The 25,922-nt window shown below is 45.0% G+C and overlaps 1 protein-coding gene across 2 annotated transcripts in view; it reads left to right on the forward strand.

Annotated features, from left to right (window-relative positions):
• ITGA1 (integrin subunit alpha 1) overlaps nt 1-25,922 on the forward strand; it is a 1,202,180-nt gene that overhangs the window by 756,532 nt on the left and 419,726 nt on the right. For both annotated transcript variants that reach the window (XM_069627258.1, XM_069627257.1), the window contains exon 15: nt 6,167-6,297. In XM_069627258.1, coding sequence (XP_069483359.1) covers nt 6,167-6,297 — 131 coding nt within the window. The remainder of the gene's footprint in view (nt 1-6,166; nt 6,298-25,922) is intronic.

Here is a 25,922-nt window from a genome sequence, read left to right on the forward strand (position 1 = left end):
TCATTCTTTGGTTTTGGCTTTCATGGTCACCTTTTTACTGATGACAAATCTTTTTCTCCGTCCCCTCTTTCACCCCAGCTATCACGCAATGTATTACCAACTGTCTTACTGCAATTCGTCACTGGAACCCTCTCTCATCCCTCATGCAAAGACAGAACTCATCTTTTGCCCCCGCTTCAAATGCCATCCCAGCCCTTCTGTCTCCTATCTCATTACTTGACCTCGCTCCTTCGGCAAAGGCTCCCACTTCTGGGGTTCTCTTTAACAGCGACCTCTGACTGCAATAATTGCTCACTACCACTACCTCTGCTGCTCATATTAATCTCATCTAACCACTCTAAGAAAACCCTAATCTCCACCCTCATGTTCAGCAAACTGCTACAGCCTACTCCTTGGCCTTACTTGCTACTACTTCCTCCCTGTAGACAAAGACTGCAACTTTGCTACCCGCACTCCTACACAGATCCTCCCCCACTTCTACCTACTGACAACATGCTGGTTTGGTCTCCATGCACAACCGCTCGCATTTCAAGTTACTTCTGCTAGTATAAAAAGCTATCAATGGTCTTGCTCCACAGTACCTGTCTGTATCCATTTCTACAAACCATCTTGTTTCCTCCAATTCTCCTATGCACTCAACCTCACTATCCCATGCCCCCCTGTGCCTACGTTTGCTCTCGCTCTTTAGAGCTGTAGCCAGCATTGTCTAACAAGTGGGCCCACCACAGTGACATAAACATCTCTACCGCAGCACTGCTGAGTGGGCATTTACAGATTTTGGGTGGGACTTGCCCGCTTAGGCCCTACCCTGTCTACGCCTCTGTCACAAATTTTCCCGACATGGTCCGCTCCATTGAAACCAGCTGCCCATCAAAATCAAAGTGAGCCCAGATTAGGTTAAACTTAACTTACTTGCTAAAGAGGGAGCTCCACTGTTCTCTGCCCCATCCTCTCTACCTGACCACACCCCTCCCTCCAGTGATGCTTAATAATGTAATTGTATTTATCTATACAGTGCTCCTCTGTCGTTTGAAGCACTTGGCTCCTTAGGTTAACGTTACATTTGTAAGTAATCTGTTTTATTATATATATATTTTCTATTTACTTTGTCCCTGGTATATGAGCCACTTCTTTTATTTACACCCTCAAACTGACTCACCACGTTTTCTTATATTTGTGCTATTATACAGACACCCTTTGCAGGAATGCCTCTGCCATCTGTAAATTACATCTCTATTCTTCAAATAAATACAAATAAATTCAGGCAGAGGGGAGTGCAGGCTACATGAGCACCTGGAAATCCCATAATGCATCCTAAGAGACATTGCTAAAATCAAGGCAAATATAGTTGTCTATAGCACTGAAATAAAAATACTGATGCCCAGTCAAGAATGGGCAACAAAGCAAATTGCTAAATGAGGTAGAGAGATACTGCTTCAATGCCTACCACACAATTAAATATGAGAATTCCAGCCTGAAAGACATGCTGCTGACTTTAAACACCAAATTATTTTAAACCTTGGTAGCCTTAAAGTGTTCACAGAAAGAAATGGAGAATATATGTCCTCCACTAGGGACATGTTCTCATTTATAGATGGGCTTTTAGGAGAGGATTCTGAGACATTGGGCCTCATTACGAGTATGGAGGCAGCCATGCCATTAATAATGGCATGGCTGCCTCCATACCCGGGTCCAGTACTGGGTTCCTCCAATGAGGACTTACCGGGCCATTCCAACCTTGGAGGACCCGGTAAGTCCTCATTGGAAAAACCCATCCCTATTCCCATTTGAGCCCCCATAGGGCTCAATGGGAATGGGGAGAGAGCTAATAATGGGCCTGTTAATAACAGGCCTGTTATTAGCTGCCTGGTCCCCTCGCGGGACCCACTAAGGACGCTTGGTATTACCAGGCGTCCTTACCGTGTCCCACAAGGTAACCTCGTAATAGGGAGTCCCGTAATTAAGGGTGCCGGTCCCGTACCGGCAACCTTCATTACGGGAGCGCCAGCCAAGTAATGAGGCCCATAGACTGTAGATAGAAAAGGCAGGCAGATAGGGAAATACGTCACCCTTCTAAGGTTCTGAGTCAAGACGATAATCCATAGGAAGCCATCAGGCAGAGAGGGTTTATTTGGAAAGGCCTCATCCTATCCCTATGCCAAGATGTTTAAGAGAAGGATGCTACTGTGGGGAGACAGGCTTGGGAGTTGCAAGAACTTTGGGCTTGGAGACCTCTCTCACTGCCCCACCCTTAAATACACATTCTAACTTGAATCAGTGTTTACAATACTCCAGTGAGCACAGTCTGCTTTCTCTGCAGTGAACGGAAAGACAAGAAGTCTGAACTGGTAGCATTCATTGACCCTGTATCCTCTCTTGATTAATGAGTGATGGGTTATTCTTTCTGTTAATGTTGGGATACAGTTGGTTTATTATGATCTATACATGTGTGCGCTTACATTTAATGTGATGTTTAGGCGGGCGGATAGCTCACAAAAAAGGGCTGGTTTCTGGGTTGAAGGCAACACTCACTTCACAAATGTAAAGGGCCATGTTATCCTTTCATCCATCAATCGACTAACATTCAATTAGAGTAATTTGAATCCATGTTATTACAGCACTTAGAAGATGAAGGAATCTGCCATAAAGCACTGTATAATTAAACCAAGTAACACTATTTTAGGCATTGTGATAATATATTTGTTACTTAGAAATCTCCCACTTGTATTTGAGCAGCTGATGGGCACTGCAATTGGGGACGTTTCACATACTTTCTCAAAAATAGCTAGGTAGTTGGAAGGCCACTGGTCTAAGCTAGAGGTCTTCAACATTTGGCTTTCCTAATGTTTTGTACTTCAACTTATATCAGACCTAGCCAGCACAATCAATCATACTAGCCACTGTCAGAAATATCTGGCAGACCCCTGTGCTTAGTGGGTTGGCTTCTAAACTATTCAAATGTGTGTTTTTTCCAATCAATGTGTGTGCAGATTATAGCAGTAATACTCCAGGACCATACAATTACCTTGATATGATTGATGAGGGGAGCGCCCGGTCCATATAATGATGGTTGGCACTACACTGTTTTCGTGTAGCTCAGTTCAGTTCCCTGCGACATCATCTTGTGTCAATCATAGAGAAACCTAAGCCTTCATATTGTAAGGGGGGACATTTGTCCTCCACTAGCTATTAAATCATTCTCTGCTGCACTGATTTCCACTCTCTGCAGTTTTGTGAATGCTTCTTTTAAAGACTGCTCTGTACCAGCCTGCATTAAGCAATCCTGGGTCACACTGCTCTTAAAGAAGCCTTACCTTTCACCCAGCTACCCGCAAAAAACTATAGACATATCTCTAACTTCCTGTTTCTGATGAGGATTGTGGACAGGGTGGCGTATACACAAGTGCTCGCCCATCTTAGAACCGTTGACATCCTGAACCAAAGACAATCCGGCTTCAGAGAAAATCACGGCACAGAGACACATCTTCTAGATTTAAAGTCCAGATTTATTTGGCACATGGACCAGGGAAATACGAGCATGCTAATGCTGCTGGACCTGTCTGCCGCCTTTGACCTGGTGGACCATGCAGCTTTGGTCCCAGGTTGGAGGAGGTAGCAGCCCTTATGCCTGCTGCTGCCCGATGGGTTAAATCATTCCTGGAGGGGCATCACTGGAGAGTGTGCAGTGACCTAGCAGATGCCACCCTACAGAGTTAGAACAAGGAGTTCCTCAGGGAGCTTGTCTCTCCCATATCTTCTATAACATTTTTACTGTTCCGTTCCTGGACTTCTTGAATCTTAACAGCATTGAGTATACCAACTACGGCGAAGACACCTAATGTGCCATCCCACTCACTGGTGTCTTTGCTGAAGATGAAGCAAACATCAATAGAATCTACTGCCTTATCGAAAATGGAATGATTACTAATGGCCTCTCACTCACTAGGAGCGAGACAGAGTTAATGCTTGTAGAAACAGAAAAGAAAATGTGCAAGCTGAGAGACAGTATACCCAATTTGTGATCAGTGGCTGCATTATTGAAACTAAAAAGGTCAGAACTTTAGGGGTTTATTTGGACCGTAGTTTGAACATGAAGGTGCAGATCAGCAGAATTGTTGCTTCCACAGCCTACTATATCAAACTTTTGTCTCATGCCCGACCATTTCTATCTAGAATAAGCAGGGAAGCATTAGTGCATACTCTAATTAGTTCAAGAATGGAATACTGTAGTAGCCTCCTGATTGGTTTACCCAACAACCAGATCAATAGACTCCAAGTGATGTAGAATAATGCTGTCAGAATTGCTGTGAACCGGAACAGAAGGGATCACATTTCAGATGCAAGAAGAGATCTATACCGGCTCCCAATCAAGGAGACAATTCTGTTTCGGTTATTGGTAATCACCTTTAACTGTCTGAAAATGAGGGCCCAATCTACCTTAAGCATGATCTGGTTCCTAAAACCAGTAATTATAACTTGAGATCCAACAATTGCTCCCTCCTTAAGACTCCCATCTGCCGGCTGACACAGGCCAAAACTGGAGCCTTCTTCTCGGAACCCCCAATGCTGTGGTATTGACTTCCCATTAACCTGAGAGAAGAATCCTCTATCAGGGTATTTAGAAAGGGACTGAAAACCCGTCTGTTTAAGTAATATATTTTCCTAGCTTCCGGATCCATCTGACATACTGCTCTGTCAGTGTATAAGCCGCCTGTTGTCTTTGTTGTATATGTTTAGCGCCCTTAAGCCCCAGGGTCAGTGGTAGCGCTATATAAATTATAAATAAATAAAATAAAATAATGGATCCAAAGCAGGTGGCAAATCATTTTCAGTTCTGGCATTACTGTAATGCAATTTCTTGTGGTTTATCTACGTCATGAAAGTAATGATTTAGGTTTTACAAATAAATGAAAATCTGGTGTTGTAGCATAAATAATTAGTCCATTGGCCTCTTCATTCAGGTAACACGTATGTCTTCTCTTCACTATCTGCCCTGGCCTGTATGGACTTATATCTCTATACTGCCAATATTCCTTTTAGCATACATTTCCAAGATTTTTAAAACTCTGTGCCCATAGCAATACTGATACCAGTTAATGATTATCTACCAATCATGCCCTTCAATGATATCAAATATAAAAATGTTAGATATATAAGCTCTCTCGCGTGCCATTGCTTGATAACAGGAGGGCTTGTTAAGTTAGCATCTGACAGGTTACTGGATGGAAGTGTTGTTAGGCTAGGAGGTAATAATAGAAGCAGAAGGGAATTGCAATCTGTGAACACAGGTCTGGAACTCGTAGATGTATGGAGATCGGTGCACACCTTCCATTTTACTTCAGAGGACAGCTCATCATATATTGACTGCTGCTTCCTGCTGCCCCCTGTTCTGCACTATCACCCTAGTATCACAAATATAATGCCTGTGTGGGGAGCTCCTTTAAGAACAGATCACTGGCCTGTTGGTTGTGTCCGCCAACACCTCTGCAAAACAGTGCCTGTTGTGAAAATTCTTTCTTTGCTGGATACAAAGACCCACACGCTTAGAAATAGACCTCGATACACATCACATAGACTTCCCATGAAATTATGTTACTAAAATGGAGAAGAAGTAACTACTTATGTCAACTTCAATAGAGTGCACAGTGCTGAATGCAGGGGTTGGTAACCCATGGCTCTCAAGGGGTTTTGAACTCCCATGATGTCTTACCACTAACTCTGCTGGTTGAGGCTGATGGGAGTTGTAGTGCAAAATATCTGGAGATCCAAAGGGTCTAAACCCCTTGTACAATATGACCCATCCAGTCACTCCTTCTCTACCTGGAGGGCAACTGACAATCTAAGCACAAGAAAACAATTTCAGACCATGAGATGTGTTTTAATTTGTCCCAATGTAAGGCATATAGTCACAGGTTCTTAGTGAGTTAAAACTCAAGTGATGTTACATGAATATGTCTATACAGTATAGTTTCATTTGTCTGGCTTGGTTGAAAAGTAAAATTAAGATTTTGTGTGACCTGGCTCATGCTATTTTATGTTATCTTTAACCTGGGGAGGGGCTTATTAAATGAATTGAAAGAATTGATAAGTATGTTTCAACAAGGTGGGAAGTAAGTATTATACAAATATTCTTATCCACTTCATGAATCTTGTGGCGTTCTTGTAGCGTATTCCTTCTGGAGGTGATGGTGATAAAGTGAAGTTCTTTGGTCAATCTATTGATGGAAAGATGGATCTGAATGGAGATGGACTAATTGACGTGACAATTGGTGGCATTGGTGGTGCATCACTTTTCTGGTAAGTATGCTGTAATTATTTTTGTACTTTTCTAGTTCCATTTATAAGGGAAATCATATTGTGGTTAACAATGAAAAACTGTAGTAAAATGCATGCATACAATATAAATATACCTCTTCCAAAAAGGTGAGGGTTGAAAGAAAAGCTATTGGTCATAATTAATGTTTATGGTGTATTACATTGTATGTAAAAAGTTCTCTCACAGTTTTGTTTCCTCCTGTTCAAGTAACTCTCACTAACTTTGCTCATAATCTCGGCTTTATATTTGAAAACATAAATTATGCACAAAGGTCAAACCCTGCATGTCACTGAAAATAGTGGTGATCTCTGATTTAAACCCTATTTTTTCCACTTAAATCACTCTTGTTCTTTTTAGGTAGGTCTGGCCAAATATGCTTTACTTCCCCTTGAGTCTATCCCTCATTCTGCTGTTTGTATTCCTTTAAATTTAGGGTTTTGTTCTCATGGGTGCTCCTATCTTGCTTACCTGAAATGGCTATTGAGCACTCTTAGATTTGAGTTTAATTTTCTATGTATTCAGTACCAACGTATATGTTTAATTGTACTGGTTCACTTCAATCAAGTAGACAACTACTGTCCTCTTCCCAAGCATTAAATTATGTTTAATGACCTCTTAGATCGTTCCAATTGTTGACAACTAATGTATAGCATACCTTTCCTATTGATTTATGTTTGCATACTACTTTACCATTGTTTCAATTACATTTGAAAGAAAAGCTACTGAATGTTGCCTTTTCTTGTACAGATTTACGCTGATTTTGATTGTACACACATACCAATATTACTATGATTATTGTTTTCATAATTATTGCACTGTCTCAAAATCCCAAGTAGACCTAGAGGAATTAGAGTCAGTCCAAACCACATCAAAATCCAGCTGTATCATAAAATCAAAGCCGAAACAGCATACATGCATTCAAATCTCATCACTCTCAACATCATTATTAAAAACAATTGCTTAAGTACTACAAATGTGTTATCAATGATGTTGTAACATAATCTCAGTTTACAAAACCTACGGGATCGGGGATAGGATATGTTATAGATTCCATAGGGGTCAAACCTTTCATTAGGTTACATAAGTGATGGTTACGACAACTGATTGGTTGGCATACTACTTAATGGGCATCATGACACTAGGGATTTTGATAGGTTGGCTCTCTGCTAACCAACCTTGAACACTTGACTAGTCATCAAGATATGTGCCAGATGGGGAGTAGGCGGAAAGAGGCCCATGGAACATTCTTTATTCAATTAAAAGTTACCCTCCCACATTCTCAGGCCATGAGACAGGGCAATCCCTTTGAACTTGGCCTTGTGTGGCACCTTGCGTTTATGTGTGTGTCTATGGAGTACAGCAGGTGTCTTATCTATGTTGGCTTCTAATGAATAGTCAGAAATCCATAATTATGATATTATCATACAAATTGAGTGCATATACAATATATAAGACAATCATGTTACATCATAATGAATAAAAGAAAAATAACACCAAAAAGGGACACATAGTTTTTCCAATTCATTTTCTATGTGCTTTAAAAACCAAACTAGAGCAAAAATCAAGGGCCACTAGTTTCCATTCATCATTGTACTCAAAGAGCTTCTAAACAATCCTCAAATTCAATGTTAGCAAATTTCATTAACAAATTGGTTCTCACATTTTTAAAATGAGGGCAAAATAACACAGGTTCATTACAAGATTGAAAACGGCACCTAAGGATGATGTCATCATCCTTAGCCTTATTCCAATATCCAGTCCTTTCCCTTGTGTGATATTGGTTGCATTTAAACCACGTATAGACATTTCTGGTGTGGTTGCAGGGAAAAGACTCGAGATACCTATATCGGGGCATTGTTTTTTTAGTGAATCTGCTATATTCGTTATAGGATTTATACTTTTTAACTTCCTCTAGAGTATTACACCAGTCGTACTCAAATAATTTCTTCTTTGCATAGCCAGGTTTAAGCTCAAATCATTGAGTGTTATATTCACATCAACTAGGATGGTTACCATTTCATACCATTTACCATTGATACAGGGTAAGAGATAGGACATTATTCATAGACAGATTTGTTTTCAAATCCTGATATAGAGAGTTGGAGGGAGAACTACACATTTTGACATAGTTTGACAGTTGTCTCCATTTCCTTCTCGTAGAGAGCCTTGCTTGTAGTGAGTCTAAGCATTTATTCATGTCCAATAAACATATGTCCAAAGAATAAAGGAGCACACTTTCAACCTTTAAGTTAAAGAAATCGATTAAGGGTAGCAAAGAATATTTATAGTATTTCACAAAAAGTATTTTTAACTGCGAAAGAAAGAGGTCTATCCCTTAGGTTTAATTGGTCGGACCAGAGCTTAATCGAGTTCTTATCTGAGATGTAATATCCTAGATAGATGGTATCAGTCAACTTTGGTATAGGTGTATTTAGTATTTGCCAGTGATATTGTGATATTGTTTTGACTTATTCTTTAAACCGAATATAATGATAGCTGTTTTAGTTGGGTTTGGACTGAGATTGTGAGCTCTATCAAATTCTTCAAATAAGTCCAATTTAGCTTAGAGCCCAGCTGGCATAGGGTCAAAGATGTCGGCAAAAGCTAACCACTGTAGACGTAATACACCAAATTTAATTGAAAAGAGGTTTGCACCTCTCCAAGAATGGTCCAAATCAGATAAATAATAAAGATTGAAAAGAATAGCAGCTAGGTTGCAACCCTGTTTTACTCCAAGAGATGTTTTTTATTGGATCAGTGGTCCCCCCCATTCGCCTGCAATCCTTATTCTATAGGATGGAGTTGTACAAGCCAATGTATTAATTGAGATGGAATTCTCAACTTCACCAGCTTATACCATAGGATATTTCGGACAACAGAGTCAAAAGCAGCAGACATATCAATCAATGCTGTGTACATTGGGCATGCGTTCCTATGGCTAGCTCCAGATAGTAGGTGTGCCATGATGGTGGCATTTAGAGAGGTACTCATAGCTTTTCTGAAGCCAGTTTGGCATTTCCAATATAGGCCATGTTGCTCAATATGATGTTCGAGTTCGTATAAGAGCAAAATGGCAAAGATTTTAGCTTCAGTGTCCATTAACAAAATAGGACGATAATTCTCGGGTAGAGATGGATCTCCTTTTTTTATAAATAGGAATGATGTTAGAGGTTACCCAGGACTGGGGAATATTTCCAGTAGAAATAATCAAATCAAACTTCGGTTTCAGGATACTCGCCCATAAGGAGGGATCCGTTTTGAAAACACAAGGCGGTATCCCATTGACACTAGCAGATTTAGGAAATTTCAATTTACCAATTGCCATTGTATATCACGTAGAGACCATTGAAAATGCCCCAACTCTCCATAACACAAAGGAAGTAATTTTAGAGTTTTGAATCTAACAGGGAGTTCGAACTTAATGCAAAGAGTCCATGTATGAAATTGAATTACCTTCTATTTACTGAGGTTTTGGCTAATATTAATATGGGTGTTGTTTTTTCTGTTGCACCTGGCTCAAAAAAGACTGATTGTACTCTTATAAAGCTTTAATTAATCTGGGAGTATGCTGCTTGCATCTTGAGAATTGCTATCTTGTGCCTTGGTACTGAAGTTCCAATTCTCCCTTGTTTCACTCTAACCTTGGCACTAATTGCCAGCTACTGTCTGAGCTCTGCATGGATATGTATTTCTGAGGCTTCCATTTTTAAGAAAATGGCTGCCAAATTACACTCTTTGTTGGCGAGCTATATTTGTGTGTTGCTCGTGTTGCATTCACCTTATGCATATGTCAAGGTGTCTGTGGATGCTATGCCAATATTCTTCATCTCTAAGTACATATACTTATTGTACGTTGTATTCATGTGGAGTGCTTGTTTGCTTTGTGTCTAATGCATGTTCTTGTTACTGTTACAATGTTAGTCTGAATGCTTTTGCCCCCTTCAGATCAAATTGTCTCCATGTCCTACTGTACCTGCAGTATGGTTGTCTCAGTGAGCTATTTATGACATATTCATCTGCCTCCCAACAGTACCATTATGATTGCTTTTGTTTATGTGTGTGTGTATAGACATATATATATTCACTGAAAAAAACTTTATTAAATGGACGTTATGGTAAGGAACTTACCCATAACTGTTGTTCCCCAGCATGGGTCTGGCATGGATTCACATTTTCATGAATATTCCCCGTCGTCAGGCTTGAAATCCTCGGTAAAAGAAAAATCAGTTTCATTTCTGAACTGTCTTTCTCCTTACAACCAATCACTGAGCTCTGGGTCATTACGCCCCCAGCCAATGACTGCCTTCTATACAAGCTCCTCCTCTGGCAGCCATCTTCAGAGTTTGTAGCACGTAAAGTGGCAGTTGGACCAAAAGAAGAGCCACAGAGGGGCAGCGGGAGGGTTTACATGTGAATCCATGCCACACCCATGATGGAGACAAGCAGTTACAGGTAAGTAACTTGTTCCTTCTCCAGCATGGGGTCTGGCATGGATTCACATGTTCATGAATAAAGAAGACATAGCAATACACACATGCACAACCACAGGAGGTGGCAAGGATCAAAATAAGCATCTCTTACCTCCTCACCAGGCTCAACTTAAAGCAAATTGGTTGTGCAGCACTGCTTGGCCGACTCTGGACTCCTCCCGGGAATCCCTGTCAATGCAGAAGAATCTCGTGAAGGTGTGTGTCGACCTCCACGTAGCAGCCCAGCAGTCGCAGTCGAGCAGGGGCACACCAGACAAGAACAATGTTGTAGCAGCGATCGCTCTGGTAGAATGGGCTCTAGGGCAGCCAGGCAGCGGTCGGTTTTGCCAACCGGTGACAGTAGGTGATACAGCTGGAGAGCCACGTTGAAATGGAAGCCTTGGACAGGGCCTTCCCATTGTTCACAGGACCAAAGTTGACAAAAAGCTGAGAAGTTTTCCAGAAATAGTTTGTGCGGGCCACATAAAACTTCAGCACTCTTGCCACATCCAGCAAGTACAAAGTCCTTTCCGCCGGCAACAAAGGCAGCAGAGGAAATACAGGTAACACCACAGGCTCTTTGAGGTGAAATTCTGACTGAACCTTGTGCCTGAAGGAGGGGTGGGTCCGCAGCACCATCCTCATCTCATGAAATGTCAAGTAAGGCCGCTTGCATGACAGGGCCTGGATATCACCTACTCGTCTTGCAGAGGTGATGGCCATGAGTAAAGCTGTCTTCCATGACAGAACCTTAAGCAGAGCTAAATGCATAGGTTCGAATGGGGCCCCCATGAGCCTGGTCAGCACCACATTCCCACGCTGGGGCCAGTGCCTTCACCGGCGTGAACGAGCAGAACAGTCCTTTGATGAGCTCCTTCACCAGACGGTGCGACCACAAGGAAGACTGTCCTAGAGATCTGGTGTAGCGGGAGATACTCGCCACATGTTCCTTAATGGAGGCATGGGCCAGTCCCAATTTGGGCAATGACAGCAAATATGGAAGTACTTGAGGAGCCGTGACCCGCAAGGGGTTAATTTTCTGAGACCGGCACCAAATCGCAAAACGCTTCCATTTGTGTCCATAGCATTTCAGAGTAGACAATGCTCCCGCCTTGGCGAGAACTTCCGTTCAGTCCACCAGGAGATTGGAGCCACTGAATTCTAGCGCTGCAGGAGCCAGGCCTTCAGGTTCAGAGACCCCGGATCATGGTGAAGAATGGCACCTCCTTCCCTGGCGAGAAGATCCGTGACCACTGGCAGCTTGACTGGTGGGGATGCTGACATGTTGAGAAGGTCCGAAAACCAGATCTGCCTCATTCGGCACCGGTACCGTCTGAGTTGACTGATGACTTGAAATAACAACGGCACAGAGGGAACGCATACAGAAAGAGGCCTTCGCAAGGGAATGAGAATGCGTCCCCCATGCCTCCCTGCTGGTGGAACTTTCTGGCAAACCTCTGGCACTTGGTGTTTGTCGCCGTCACAAACAAGTCGATCTTGAGATTGTCCCATCTGAGGAAAAGGTTCTCCACTAGGTCCTGCCGAAGTTCCCGCTCGTGGCAAGAGCAAAACTCCCTGCTCAGAGAGTCGGCAACTGTGTTCTTTACTCCTGCCAGATGAAAAGGAATGAGGAACATCCCCTGGGCGATGGCCCAGTGCCATAGTCCTGCACCTCTTTGGAGAACGCTGGGGATCTGTGCCCCCCAGTTTCTGGATATAAAACGTTGTGGTGGTATTGTATGTGAAGACCCTCACCACCGTGCCCTTGAGGGATGGCAGGAATGACTTGAGGGCTCAAAACACCGCCCGTAGCTCCAGAACATTAATGTGCAACATCTTCTCCTCGGGCAGCAACAGGCCTCTGGTGTGAAGACTTCTGGTGGGGGCTCCCCATCCTTCCAGGGAAGCGTCCGTCATGACCGTCTCCTGGTGCGATGGGGCCTGGAAATCCACACCTCCGGTCAGATGTGAGTGCATGCCCCACCACCTTATCGCACAACGGAACCCCTCATCCAGCGTATTCCTGTCTTGAAGCTTCCGGACACCCAGATCCAACAGGCGTCGAGGAACTCCTGCAGCGGGCGCATCCGTAACCTGCATAGCAGGAAGAGATAAATGCAGGCCCACATCATGCCGAGCAGAAACCTGATGGCCCTCACCGTGGCGATCTTCAGAGCTAACAGCCATTTCACATTGCCCAGGATGGATGCTATCCTCTTCTGACGGTGACGCCAGGCATGACAACGTGTTCAGCTGGGATTGCAGGAACACCATGTCCTGTAATGGAGTCAAGCAGGACTTTGCATAATTCACTGAGAACCCCAGATCTGTCAGTAGGTGGACAGTCCTTGCCGTGTGGTCGACAGCAATGGCTCTTGATCTAGCCCACATGAGCCAGTCGTCCAAGTAAGGGTAGATGTGGATCCCTTGCAGTCGTAGATGGGCTACCACCGGCGCCAGGCACTTGGTGAAGACTCTGGGTGCCGACTTCAGACTGAAAGGAAGGGCCTTGAATTGGTAATGCTTCCCCTGAACGATGAAGAGCTGAAACTTGTGGTGTCCTTTGTGAATGGGGATGTGGAAGTACGCATCCTCCAGATCTATGACGAAAGAAAGTCTCCCTCTTCCAGTTGTCTGAGCACGTGTTAAAGAGTGACCATTCAGAACTTCTGGGACTTCATGTATTTGTTCAGTCGTTGCAGGTCGAGAATGAGCCTCCAGCCCCGGTCTTCTTTTGTACAAAGAAGGACCTTGAGTAAACTCTTGAGCCCCAGAGCTGCTTTGGAACTAGCTCTATTGCCCCTTTCTTTAACATGGCCTGAATTCCAGCAGCAGCTGAGGGATGTGTTTTTCCTGCCAGGCCACCAGTGGTATTTGAGGACACTTTCGTTGTAACTCTAGTGTGTCTCCGTGGGCGAGAGCGTCAAGCACCCAACGGTCAGTGGAGATGGTCTTCCACAAGCTGATGAAGTTCATCAGCCATCCTCCCACTGGGGTGCACGGGTGGGGGACCGATGTCCTGGCCGGTTCATTCTTGCTTGGAGGTCGATGGGCTGCCTTTCTGTCCCTGACGACGACGGCGTCCTCCTTCGAAGGCCTTGGACTAGCCCCTGTTGGTTTCTTGGGCCGAGGAGCGGGAGGGTTGGCGGTAAGAGGAGGAACCCCCTGCCGAAGTCCCCCGAAGACTGGCTAGACTTGCCTCCTGAGGACCGAAAGGACGGCTGCCGCTGCTGAAGCACGCCTAGGGCACTTGCCATTTCTGTGTCCGCCTTGATGGGCTGGAGGGACTCATCCACAGCCTTTCTGAAATGATTGTCCCCATCAAAGTGCATGTCCAAAACCCTTGTTTGGACCTCCTGTTGAAAGTTGGTGGCCTTGAGCCAGCCATGACGGTGAAGACAGACGTCATTGCCCATCTGGCAGAAACCCATGTCCATGATGTCCATGGCCACCGTGATGGTGTGGTCGGACGCTACTTCGCCCTCCTGGAGAATCTCCAAAGCCTCTACCCTCTTATCATCGGGGAGGAAGTCCAGTAGAGGGGCGAGCTTAAACCAGAGCTCCTGGTCGACTCTTGCCACAATAGCAAGGACGTTGGCGGCCTTGACGGTCGTCACCACAGAGTAGATAGCCTTCCTACTCATCGCATATAACTTCAGTCCCTCGTTGTCTGAAGGGGTGGACGCTGCAGAAGACATTGAGCATGATGATTTCTTCTTGGCCACCGCAGAAACCACTGAATCCAGTGATAGTTGGGACCGCAAGCACTTGGTTGCAGAGTCTGGCTCCCTGTACTTCTTCAACAGCCGGTCCCTCTTCTCCGGGTCTGTGGAAAGGTTCTTCATGAGAGTCAGCCCTTCATCCCAAATGTCATCCAGAAGCGGGACTGAAAGGATCGTTGTTCTCTTGGCCTCACGGAACTCATTTAAGAAGCCCACCTTCTTCTTTTCCTCCAGCATGAGCTGGAAAAGCTTGGATTCTCTGGCGATCATTGCCTGGAACGATCCTATCTCGTCCGAAGTGGAGGATCTGGGCGGAGGAGACGAAAGGTACCCCATTTTGCCATTGCCATCCGTCATTGTCATGTCCGACTCTGTCTCCCTAGAGAAGGGTGGCAGAGAAGGGGGGAAGAGTGGCAAGGAGGCATCGGGTGCTTCTTCCTCTTCTTGTTCGATGTTTCCCTGTCGTCAGTGGGGTGGCCGGCTCTGGTCCCACGGGAGGAGCGCGTGCCCGGGTTGCCGGCATTCTCCTCTGTATCTCGGATACCAGAGTATGAAGGGTCGACAGAATGTCCATTGAGAGGTCTCTAGCAGCAGCTGCGGCGTAGGAGTAGGGCCAAGGCCCTCGTCGTCCTGGGGCCCTCCATCACCTTCATCAACAGTATCCTTGTCATTGTCGCCCTCGTCATTGCCCTTGTCATTGCCCTCGTCGTGGAGTGATACTTCGGTGTCTCCCTCATCGCCATCGCCCTCCTGGATAGTCTGAAGGTAAACAAGTTCATCCTCCTCAGCAGAGGAGATATCTGTGTCCTGGAGGCCTTCAACACCCCCCTTCTTCATGTCCAGAGGGGACCGCCTCGGGGAGATGGTCAGCCTCCTCTTCTCTGTGGTCTTCTCAATGGGCTTGAATGAAACCTCCCACCCTTGCACTTCAAAAGGAAAGAGCTGTTTTTGTCTGGTGTACTTGGGCCTTCAGCATCAGGCCGGGCCCGTTGTCCTGCTTGGCCTTCCTGGGTGCCTCAGACACCTGGTCCTGCTTGGCCTCCTCCTTAGAGGCTGGATCGGAAACTCAATCCCATTTGCCCTTCTGCGCTGAGGGTTGGCCAGACACCGTACCTTGCTTGGTCTTCTCCTTGGTTGTCTCATTGGCCACCTTTAGCTTACCCGGGTGATCCGGCTTTCTCTTGGCTGAAGCTCCAGAGCGTTGAACGGAGACTGATGCAGCTGGGGATGTCGAACGCTCCCTGTCAGCCGCGGAGCCTGCAGCAGTGGCGCCCCCAATAGTAGCAGACTTGCGGTGCTTGGCCTTTTGTTGGAGCCTCACAGGTGGGGCGCCCTCAAAGCACTTAGAAGCCCGCTCAGCTTTCCCGCATCCGGGAGAGGCATGCTCTTGGGAACCACCCGGTGCAGGGGCCTTGTCCTGCAGCTACTCTTCCATCTGTTTATGCCGATTCTTCAATGTGCGTTTCGAGAGTTCACAGCAAAATGCACAATCCTCCTCCTTATGCGTCGGGAACAGGCAGTACAGGCACTGGGAATGTTTGTCGTCCATGTACAGATTCCGCAAACTGCAGTCAGAGCAAGGCTTGAAGAGGGAAGGTGCGTCCTTTTTCTCCTCCAACATGATCCACGCGGCGTAGGCTTGAAGAATCTTCTGCAAGCCTCCACAAAGAAACTTGATGAAATTCCCCATTGAGGGGCGCTGAAGTATCCGAAAAACGGGTCCCTGTTAATCGGAAGGATGATCAATGGAGCACACAGGCTCGATTGAGAGAAAAATAGAGTATAACTCTTCGAAAAAGTGAAAAAACACAGTGGGCCTCATTACGACTCAGGCGGTAAGGGGTTTACGGCGGCGTAAACAGCGCCGACCCTTACCGCCTGAGTACGAGGTCCCTTAGCGCCATGGAGGTTTTAACACCTGCTTTTAGCAGGTTTTAAAATCCATGGCGCTAAGGGACCATGGAGTTAATTACGCCACCGTAATTTACGGTGGCGTAATTAACGCCTTCCCCACTCCCATTATGCCCTATGGGGCAAAAATGGGAATGGGGAAGGGTAAATGGGGATTGGGGACTTACCGCCCCGCCGACCTCGGAATGGGGCGGTAAGTCCACCTACCACCATGGCGTAAACGTAGTTTACGCCATGGTGGTAAAGTCACGGCCCAGGCGGTAACTTACCGCCTGGGTTGTAATGAGGCCCAGTAAAAGCTTGAGAGCAAAGCACAAGGACACCCAACACTTGAACGTGCAGTAAAAATCTGAAGATGGCTGCCAGAGAAGTGTCTTGGGTAGAGGGCAGTCATTGACTGGGGAAAGTAAGACCCAGAGCTCAGTGATTGGTTGTTAGGAGAAAGACAGTACAGAAATTAAACTGATTTTTCTTTTACTGAGGATTCCCAGCCAGACGACGGGGAATATTCATGAGCATGTGAATCCATGCCAGACCCCATGCTGGAGAAGGTTGCACTAATAAACACCTATTAAATTCAATCAAAAAAAGTGTCAAATGTATTATGGTTAAAAGTTAAACTGAAAAACAACAGAAATGTGCCAGTTATGACATCACACAAAAAATGTATTTTGATTAAAAGTCCTACAAGTTGTTGTGTTTAAAATTGTTCGTTACACGATGTCAGGGGTGATCGGGAGACCAATCATGAACTACTTAATGTCTTAAAGAATGCACTCATCTAAACAAAACATTATATAGGAGTGTTGTTGTTAATACAGGAACCTAATTATACATACAGTGAATTTCATGGATTTTTACCAGTGCACCCTAATTTGTCTTGAGAGCATAGCTCAGGGGCAAGGTGCTCACCTTTGAAGCAAGACGACACGGACCAACACAGGTTCCACGCTTAGAAACCTCTCGGTATTAAGCAGGTTATAAATAACTTATCATATGATATCGTACGACTTCCTAATATCATACCTACCCCCAATATAGCAGCATTTGCCTCCAATTTAATATGTTTCATCTTAAAACTCTCCCATTCCCTTCTGTCTAGCATAATTTTTAACACTTCTATACACTTTTTCCAACTTTTTCCACTGTTATTGTGTTCGCCGATGATTCGCGAACATCTGACATCACTGCAGACTTTCCGGACAGTGTCACGTGCCCATGTGCGCATGCGGCATGACGTGTTTGTAAACGCATCTGCACTTCGCGAATGGGTTTGTGCTCCGTAAACAGTTAGGAATTGCATTTTCAGCTGATGTATGAACTTTAAAGCTCAAAATGTACCCTTGCGCAGCTCCTACACCTATTTTTACTCATTCACTAACATTCTAGCACGCAGCACATACTTGGAAGAATATTAGCAATGCTGTTATTTATCTTAGAAAATGGCACCAGCTATTGTCATCCCTCTTCCCCAAGAGCCACCACCACCAGCTGGAGAACCTACACAACAAAAGGAGTGCAATGCTTCAAAAGACAATAAAGAGAACCAGGAAGATAAGGTAGAGGAAGTGCCTACCCCTAGCACCCAGAGAGAATCATGGTTGTGGCAGTTATTTACCACTGTTGGGGGTGTACCAAAGGCTAAAGCTACCAAAGTGAAATGCACTGAGTGCAACATTGTACTCACTGGTGGACAACCTGGGTAGTACTCATATGGGACCACCTCCATGTGCCGCCACACCAAATCCAACCATTTCAATGCTCTGAGAAAGGCTGTTGCTTTCTCAGGAAGTAGTAGGCTGTCTTCTTGTACCCCATCTTCCTTAACAAATACTGTACCCACACAGCCTACTTCTGTGGGACACACAATCCCACCAGCTACCTTGCAAGTGATAAAAGAGGCTGTTGATCCATATCTTTCAAAAGCAACAGTATTCTGTATATCCAAGAACACACCACTCTGCAGGGGCGAGCAATTTCAAAGTGCTTTTGAATCTGTAATCAAGGAGCATGTGAAACACTGCACCCCACCTTAGAGTTAACATATGTGCAACATCTTGCCCTGTCCACCTCTACCTGCCCCTGCATATTTGTGGTTGGTGCCCCTTCCCTCATTTCCCTCCCCACCTTACTTATTGGCCTCTCCTGCAAAAAAAGACATAAATAAAAATGAAAAATACATGACAAACGTTTCCTTTCACAGTTAAAAAATAGAACTGCAAAAAAATAAGCGACTACTATGCTAATGGAGATAATTGACAATTGTATACTAGAGCAAACCAAAAAAAACAAATTCCTGTCTGAAATTCTTCCCTAGTATACAATAAAGACGATAATCAATTACCCTTTATGAATATCCACAGTCTCTGCATTCCCCTGGCTAACCTGTACCTTATTAGAAAACCCAGATTGCACATGCACACCTCACACAAGACAGCCCTTCTACTATTATATTTGTAATATTCCCTAACTGTCTGCTTTAAACCATTCACACATACATTCACTGATAAGTTAAAAAAACTCTACATATAGCCTGTCAACATAAAAAACTTCCACACAGTAACTGCCACTTAGCAATGTTCTACAACTCTTTGCATCAACATTTCCTATACTTACATCAACAAATTGTACATCATGCTCCTATAAATGCACATATGCATTGTACAGTGAGAGAAGTGCATAAATAAAAGGGGCAGTATGGATGGGCAAGTGATCATGGGAGCCCAGGAGGGAAGTGGCAAGGGATGCCAAGATGGGAGGCCACTAGCAAACTGCTGGAGCAGTTAAGTCCCAATGGTGGGGTACATCTTAACAGTAACATCCCTTTAACAAACTTTTTTCTGTGAATTAAATCGTTTTTTTAAGTGAAAATGTCTCATAATTTTACATCACTGAATATAAGTTATTCATATGTCCTCTTTTGACATATATGAAAGAATTAAAAACCTCCTTTAACAAACATATCTTTTGCAGCACATACTTATTTGTGTTATTATTAGCAGTGCCTGCTGGGGATGCAAGTCATTGTTCAATTGCCTAGGGGATGAGGCTCCACCATGACTCCAGCCCCACCAAACCACCCACGTTATCCACTGCCCCTACCCGGCATCCTAGTTCAGTGTCCACTATTCTGTATAAAAAATAAAACACAGGGCAGATTTGCAAAACCATACTTTCAGGTCCTTGCTAATACTCCTCACAAATGTTTGCTGCAATCCTGTCGATCACTTCGGACTGAATTATTTTCCCATTCAAACCTATCCCAATTTTGAAAAACCTTACCACATAGCCGGTCCCTGGAGTTCATGCCCACTTTAAGCCCATTGCTAGTCCCTCGTAGTCATGGCCAGTAGCCAGATTGTCCAGGTCATGTCCTTTGGTTATGATTTAGAAAATCTGCCCACTGCCTATGGCCAAATGCTATACCTCAGTCACAAAAGGTAGGTCTCTATTTTTTGTACCTACATTATGACACTTTTCAAAAAATAAAACACAGACACATTTGCAAAACCATACATTCACATGCTCCTTGCATGAGTTGACTGCAAATCTGTCCATGTTTTATTTTTTGGAAAGTGTCAAAATGTATGTATATAAAAGAGTCATATAACTTAGCCTCCACTTGACAAAATCCATCCAGACTTTGAAGAAACATTCAATGTTGGGTGTGTAATCTTTCTAAAATCTTTTGTCACTGGGCCTAGTAAGATCTCTGTTTTGTTCTCCCCTGTTCCCCTCCCTTGCCTTGTCGTGCTCTGAAACACTTGTGTACGAGCGCGATAGAAATAAAATATCAATCAATATCAATCAATTGGTGAAATGGCAACAAAGTGATAAGCCATCTAAAAGTGTTGAGACCCAATCTCTAATTTTGCCCCCTCTTGACAAAATCCCACCAAACTTTGCAAAAACATTAAAATCGGGGGTCTTAAATCTTGTATAAGTCTTTTAAATATTTTAGGACCACCTCTAATGTTGTCCCCTCTTGACAATGCGGCAGTCCACAGATCCAACATGGCATCCTTTTCAAAATATCTGACGCACCTCACGTTTTTCAACATCCAATCAGCCGGTGCGTCCGCTGACGGCAGACCTCATGCTCGGCCCCGATTGGTCCAGAGGGATGTCCACAGACCAAATGTGAGTCTGCTGACCAAACCCAGATATCACACATTTATTTTACCTACTTTTTGGCAGTTTAGAAAAAAACAACAGGACAGATTTACACCAATTTTTAAAAAGCAGGCTTTTGGGACCAAGTCGGCGCACCTGCTGCAAATTTGATGAAGATCCGTCCCGCGGTTGGGGCTATAAGCGTGAAAAGCTTTTTTGTTCCATTGAGTCTATGAAGATAACCCCCAGACGAAGCCTCACCAAACTTTGCAGAATCAATCCGAGGTGGCCATATACTTTTCTTGCAAAGTTTGTTGAGGATTCGTCGAAGGCGGGCAAAGTTATAAGCCACCCAAAAAGTGCTCTATGGGTTGAGTAACTTAACCATAACTACACGGCCGCCACCACAGGCCGTGTAATATATATATATACATATATATATATATTACATGGCCACATTAGTGGCCATGTAGTTATGGTTAAGTTGCTGTTTCCATAGGAAGAGCACTTTTTGGGTGGCTTATAACTTCGCTCTCCCTGGACGGATCCTCACCAAACTTAGTATTTGGGTCACTCTGAACTTTTTTGCAAAGTTTGGTGAGGATTTGTCCAGGGGGGGCAAAGTCATAGGGGGTCCCAAAACTTTTTTTTTTCCACCAAATTGGACCAGGAGCAGCGGCTTGGTCCCGAAAGCGTGCTTTTGCAAATTTGGTGAAAATCCGTCCAGTAGTTTTTTTTAAAATGACCAAAAAGTAGGTAAAAAAAAATTAGTGATATCTGTGTTCGGTTCGCGGACACACTTCCCTGTTCGCTCCGCGGACAGTGTCCTGATTGGCCAATCGTCTTGCGTGATGTTCGCGGACATGGAACGTGTTCGCTGATTGGACGGCGTGGAGCGTGAAGCGCGTCAGATTTTTCAGTAGCGCCCGCCATCTTGGATTCGCGGACGTCCGCGGACAGCGCGGTGAAACTTTGTTCTAAATGTATATTTTTTAGAGTGTGTTGGTGTGTAGGAGTGTTTGGGGAGGGTGGGAGTGTATGAGATAGGAAAAAGGTTGTGTTTTTTATGTGTTAGACGTTCTTTTTGTGTTCGATTTGTTTGCAGACATCACAGGTGTTCTGAAATGTTCTAAATAAACTGACTGGGGGGTGTTCTAAGGACTCAATATGTGTCCGTTTTGTTCGCAAGCAAAGTGAAACTGTTCTAAGAACACTCGCAGTGTCCAGGGAGTGTTTGTAGGGGGTGTCCTGAGGACGCTGTCCGTATTGTTCTCTGTCAAGTTGAATGTGTTCTAAGAACACCTGCGGTGTCCTGAAATGTTCGCAAATAAACAAAATGGGGATGTTCTGAAGACGCTTCTAAGAACACTCCCGGTGTCCTGGAATGTTCGTAGGGGGTGTCCTGAGGACGCTGTCCGTATTGTTCTCTGTCAAGTTGAATGTGTTCTAAGAACACCTGCGGTGTCCTGAAATGTTCGCAAATAAACAAAATGGGGGTTTTCTGAAGACGCTTCTAAGAACACTTGCGGTGTCTGTGGAGTGTTCGTAGGGAGTGTCCTGAGGACGCTCTCCGTATCGTTCTCTGTCAAGTTGAATGTGTCCTAAGAACACTCGCGGTGTCCTGAAATGTTCGCAAATAAACAAGATGGTGGTGTTCTGAAGACGCTTCTAAGAACACTTGCGGTGTCCGGGGAGTGTTCGTAGGGGGTGTCCTAAGGACGCTGTCCGTATTGTTCTCTGTCAAGTTGAATGTGTCCTAAGAACACTCGCGGTGTCCTGAAATGTTCGCAAATAAACAAGATGGTGGTGTTCTGAAGAAGCTTCTAAGAACACTCCCGGTGTCCTGTAATGTTCGTAGGGGGTGTCCTGAGGACGCTGTCCGTATTCTCTGTCAAGTTGAATGTGTCCTAAGAACACTCGCGGTGTCCTGAAATGTTCGCAAATAAACAAGATGGTGGTGTTCTGAAGACGCTTCTAATAACACTCGCAGTGTCCGGGGAGTGTTCGTAGGGGGTGTCCTGAGGACGCTGTCCGTATTGTTCTCTGTCAAGTTGAATGTGTTCTAAGAACACCCGCGGTGTCCTGAAATGTTCGCAAATAAACAAAATGGGGGTGTTCTGAAGACGTTTTTCAGAACACTCGCGGTGTCTGGGGAGTGTTAGTAGGGGGTGTCCTGAGGACGCTGTCCGTATTGTTCTCTGTCAAGTTGAATGTGTCCTAAGAACACTCGCGGTGTCCTGAAATGTTCGCAAATAAACAAAATGGGGGTGTTCTGAAGACGCTTCTAAGAACACTCGCGGTGTCCGGGGAGTGTTCGTAGGGGGTGTCCTGAGGACGCTGTCCGTATTGTTCTCTGTCAAGTTGAATGTGTTCTAAGAACACCTGCAGTGTCCTGAAATGTTCGCAAATAAACAAAATGGGGGTGTTCTGAAGACGCTTCTAAGAACACTCCCGGTGTCCTGGAATGTTCGTAGGGGGTGTCCTGAGGACGCTGTCCGTATTGTTCTCTGTCAAGTTGAATGTGTTCTAAGAACACCCGCGGTGTCCTGAAATGTTCGCAAATAACCAAAATGGGGGTTTTCTGAAGACGCTTCTAAGAACACTTGCGGTGTCTGGGGAGTGTTCGTAGGGGGTGTCCTGAGGACGCTGTCCGTATTGTTCTCTGTCAAGTTGAATGTGTCCTAAGAACACTCGCGGTGTCCTGAAATGTTCGCAAATAAACAAAATGGGGGTGTTCTGAAGACGCTTCTAAGAACACTCGTGGTGTCCGGGGAGTGTTCGTAGGGAGTGTCCTGAGGACGCTGTCCGTATCGTTCTCTGTCAAGTTGAATGTGTCCTAAGAACACTCGCGGTGTCCTGAAATGTTCGCAAATAAACAAGATTGTGGTGTTCTGAAGACGCTTCTAAGAACACTTGCGGTGTCCGGGGAGTGTTCGTAGGGGGTGTCCTAAGGACGCTGTCCGTATTGTTCTCTGTCAAGTTGAATGTGTCCTAAGAACACTCGCGGTGTCCTGAAATGTTCGCAAATAAACAAGATGGTGGTGTTCTGAAGAAGCTTCTAAGAACACTCCCGGTGTCCGGGGAGTGTTCGTAGGGAGTGTCCTGAGGACGCTGTCCGTATCGTTCTCTGTCAAGTTGAATGTGTCCTAAGAACACTCGCAGTGTCCTGAAATGTTCGCAAATAAACAAGATGGTGGTGTTCTGAAGACGCTTCTAATAACACTCGCAGTGTCCGGGGAGTGTTCGTAGGGGGTGTCCTGAGGACGCTGTCCGTATTGTTCTCTGTCAAGTTGAATGTGTTCTAAGAACACCCGCGGTGTCCTGAAATGTTCGCAAATAAACAAAATGGGGGTGTTCTGAAGACGTTTTTGAGAACACTCCCGGTGTCCTGAAATGTTCGTAGGGGGTGTCCTGAGGACGCTGTCCGTATTGTTCTCTGTCAAGTTGAATGTGTTCTAAGAACACCCGCGGTGCCCTGAAATGTTCGCAAATAAACAAAATGGGGGTGTTCTGAAGACGTTTTTGAGAACACTCCCGGTGTCCTGAAATGTTCGTAGGGGGTGTCCTGAGGACGCTGTCCGTATTGTTCTCTGTCAAGTTGAATGTGTTCTAAGAACACCCGCGGTGCCCTGAAATGTTGGCAAATAAACAAAATGGGGGTGTTCTGAAGACGTTTTTGAGAACACTCGCGATGTCTGGGGAGTGTTCGTAGGGGGTGTCCTGAGGACGCTGTCCGTATTGTTCTCTGTCAAGTTGAATGTGTCCTAAGAACACTCGCGGTGTCCTGAAATGTTCGCAAATAAACAAAATGGGGGTGTTCTGAAGACGCTTCTAAGAACACTCGCGGTGTCCGGGGAGTGTTCGTAGGGGGTGTCCTGAGGACGATGTCCGTATCGTTCTCTGTCAAGTTGAATGTGTCCTAAGAACACTCGCGGTGTCCTGAAATGTTCGCAAATAAAAAAGATGGTGGTGTTCTGAAGACGCTTCTAAGAACACTCGCGGTGTCCGGGGAGTGTTCGTAGGGGGTGTCCTGAGGACGCTGTCCGTATTGTTCTCTGTCAAGTTGAATGTGTCCTAAGAACACTCGTGGTGTCCTGAAATGTTCGCAAATAAACAAGATGGTGGTGTTCTGAAGAAGCTTCTAAGAACACTCCCGGTGTCCTGGAATGTTTGTAGGGGGTGTCCTGAGGACGCTGTCCGTATTCTCTGTCAAGTTGAATGTGTCCTAAGAACACTTGCGGTGTCCTGAAATGTTCGCAAATAAACAAGATGGTGGTGTTCTGAATACGCTTCTAAGAACACTTGCGGTGTCCGGGGAGTGTTCGTAGGGGGTGTCCTGAGGACGCTGTCCGTATTGTTCTCTGTCAAGATGAATGTGTTCTAAGAACACCCGCGGTGTCCTGAAATGTTCGCAAATAAACAAAATGGGGGTGTTCTGAAGACGTTTTTGAGAACACTCCCGGTGTCCTGAAATGTTCGTAGGGGGTGTCCTGAGGACGCTGTCCGTTTTGTTCTCTGTCAAGTTGAATGTGTTCTAAGAATACCCGCGGTGTCCTGAAATGTTCGCAAATAAACAAAATGGGGGTGTTCTGAAGACATTTTTGAGAACACTCCCGGTGTCCTGAAATGTTCGTAGGGGGTGTCCTGAGGACGCTGTCCGTATTGTTCTCTGTCAAGTTGAATGTGTTCTAAGAACACCCGCTGTGTCCTGAAATGTTCGCAAATAAACAAAATGGGGGTGTTCTGAAGACGCTTCTAAGAACACTTGCGGTGTCCGGGGAGTGTTCGTAGGCGGTGTCCTGAGGAAGCTGTCCATATTGTTCTCTGTCAAGTTGAATGTGTCCTAAGAACACTCGCGGTGTCCTGAAATGTTCGCAAATAAACAAGATGGTGGTGTTCTGAAGACGCTTCTAAGAACACTCCCGGTGTCCTGGAATGTTCGTAGGGGGTGTCCTGAGGACGCTGTCCATATTGTTCTCTGTCAAGTTGAATGTGTTCTAAGAACACCCGCGGTGTCCTGAAATGTTCGCAAATAAACAAAATGGGGGTGTTCTGAAGACGCTTCTAAGAACACTCCCGGTGTCCTGCAATGTTCGTAGGGGGTGTCCTGAGGACGCTGTCCGTATTGTTCTCTGTCAAGTTGAATGTGTTCTAAGAACACCCGCGGTGTCCTGAAATGTTCGCAAATAAACAAAGTGGGGGTGTTCTGAAGACGCTTCTAAGAACACTTGCGGTGTCTGGGGAGTGTTCGTAGGGGGTGTCCTGAGGACGCTGTCCGTATTGTTCTCTGTCAAGTTGAATGTGTCCTTAGAACACTCGCGCTGTCCAAGAAATGTTCACAAATAAACAAAATGGGGTTGTTCTGAAGACGCTTCTAAGAACACTCGCGGT

The sequence above is a fragment of the Ambystoma mexicanum genome, chromosome 6p, assembly GCF_040938575.1.
Source record: "Ambystoma mexicanum isolate Mex_15411 chromosome 6p, UKY_AmexF1_1, whole genome shotgun sequence".
Taxonomy (NCBI): domain Eukaryota; kingdom Metazoa; phylum Chordata; class Amphibia; order Caudata; family Ambystomatidae; genus Ambystoma; species Ambystoma mexicanum.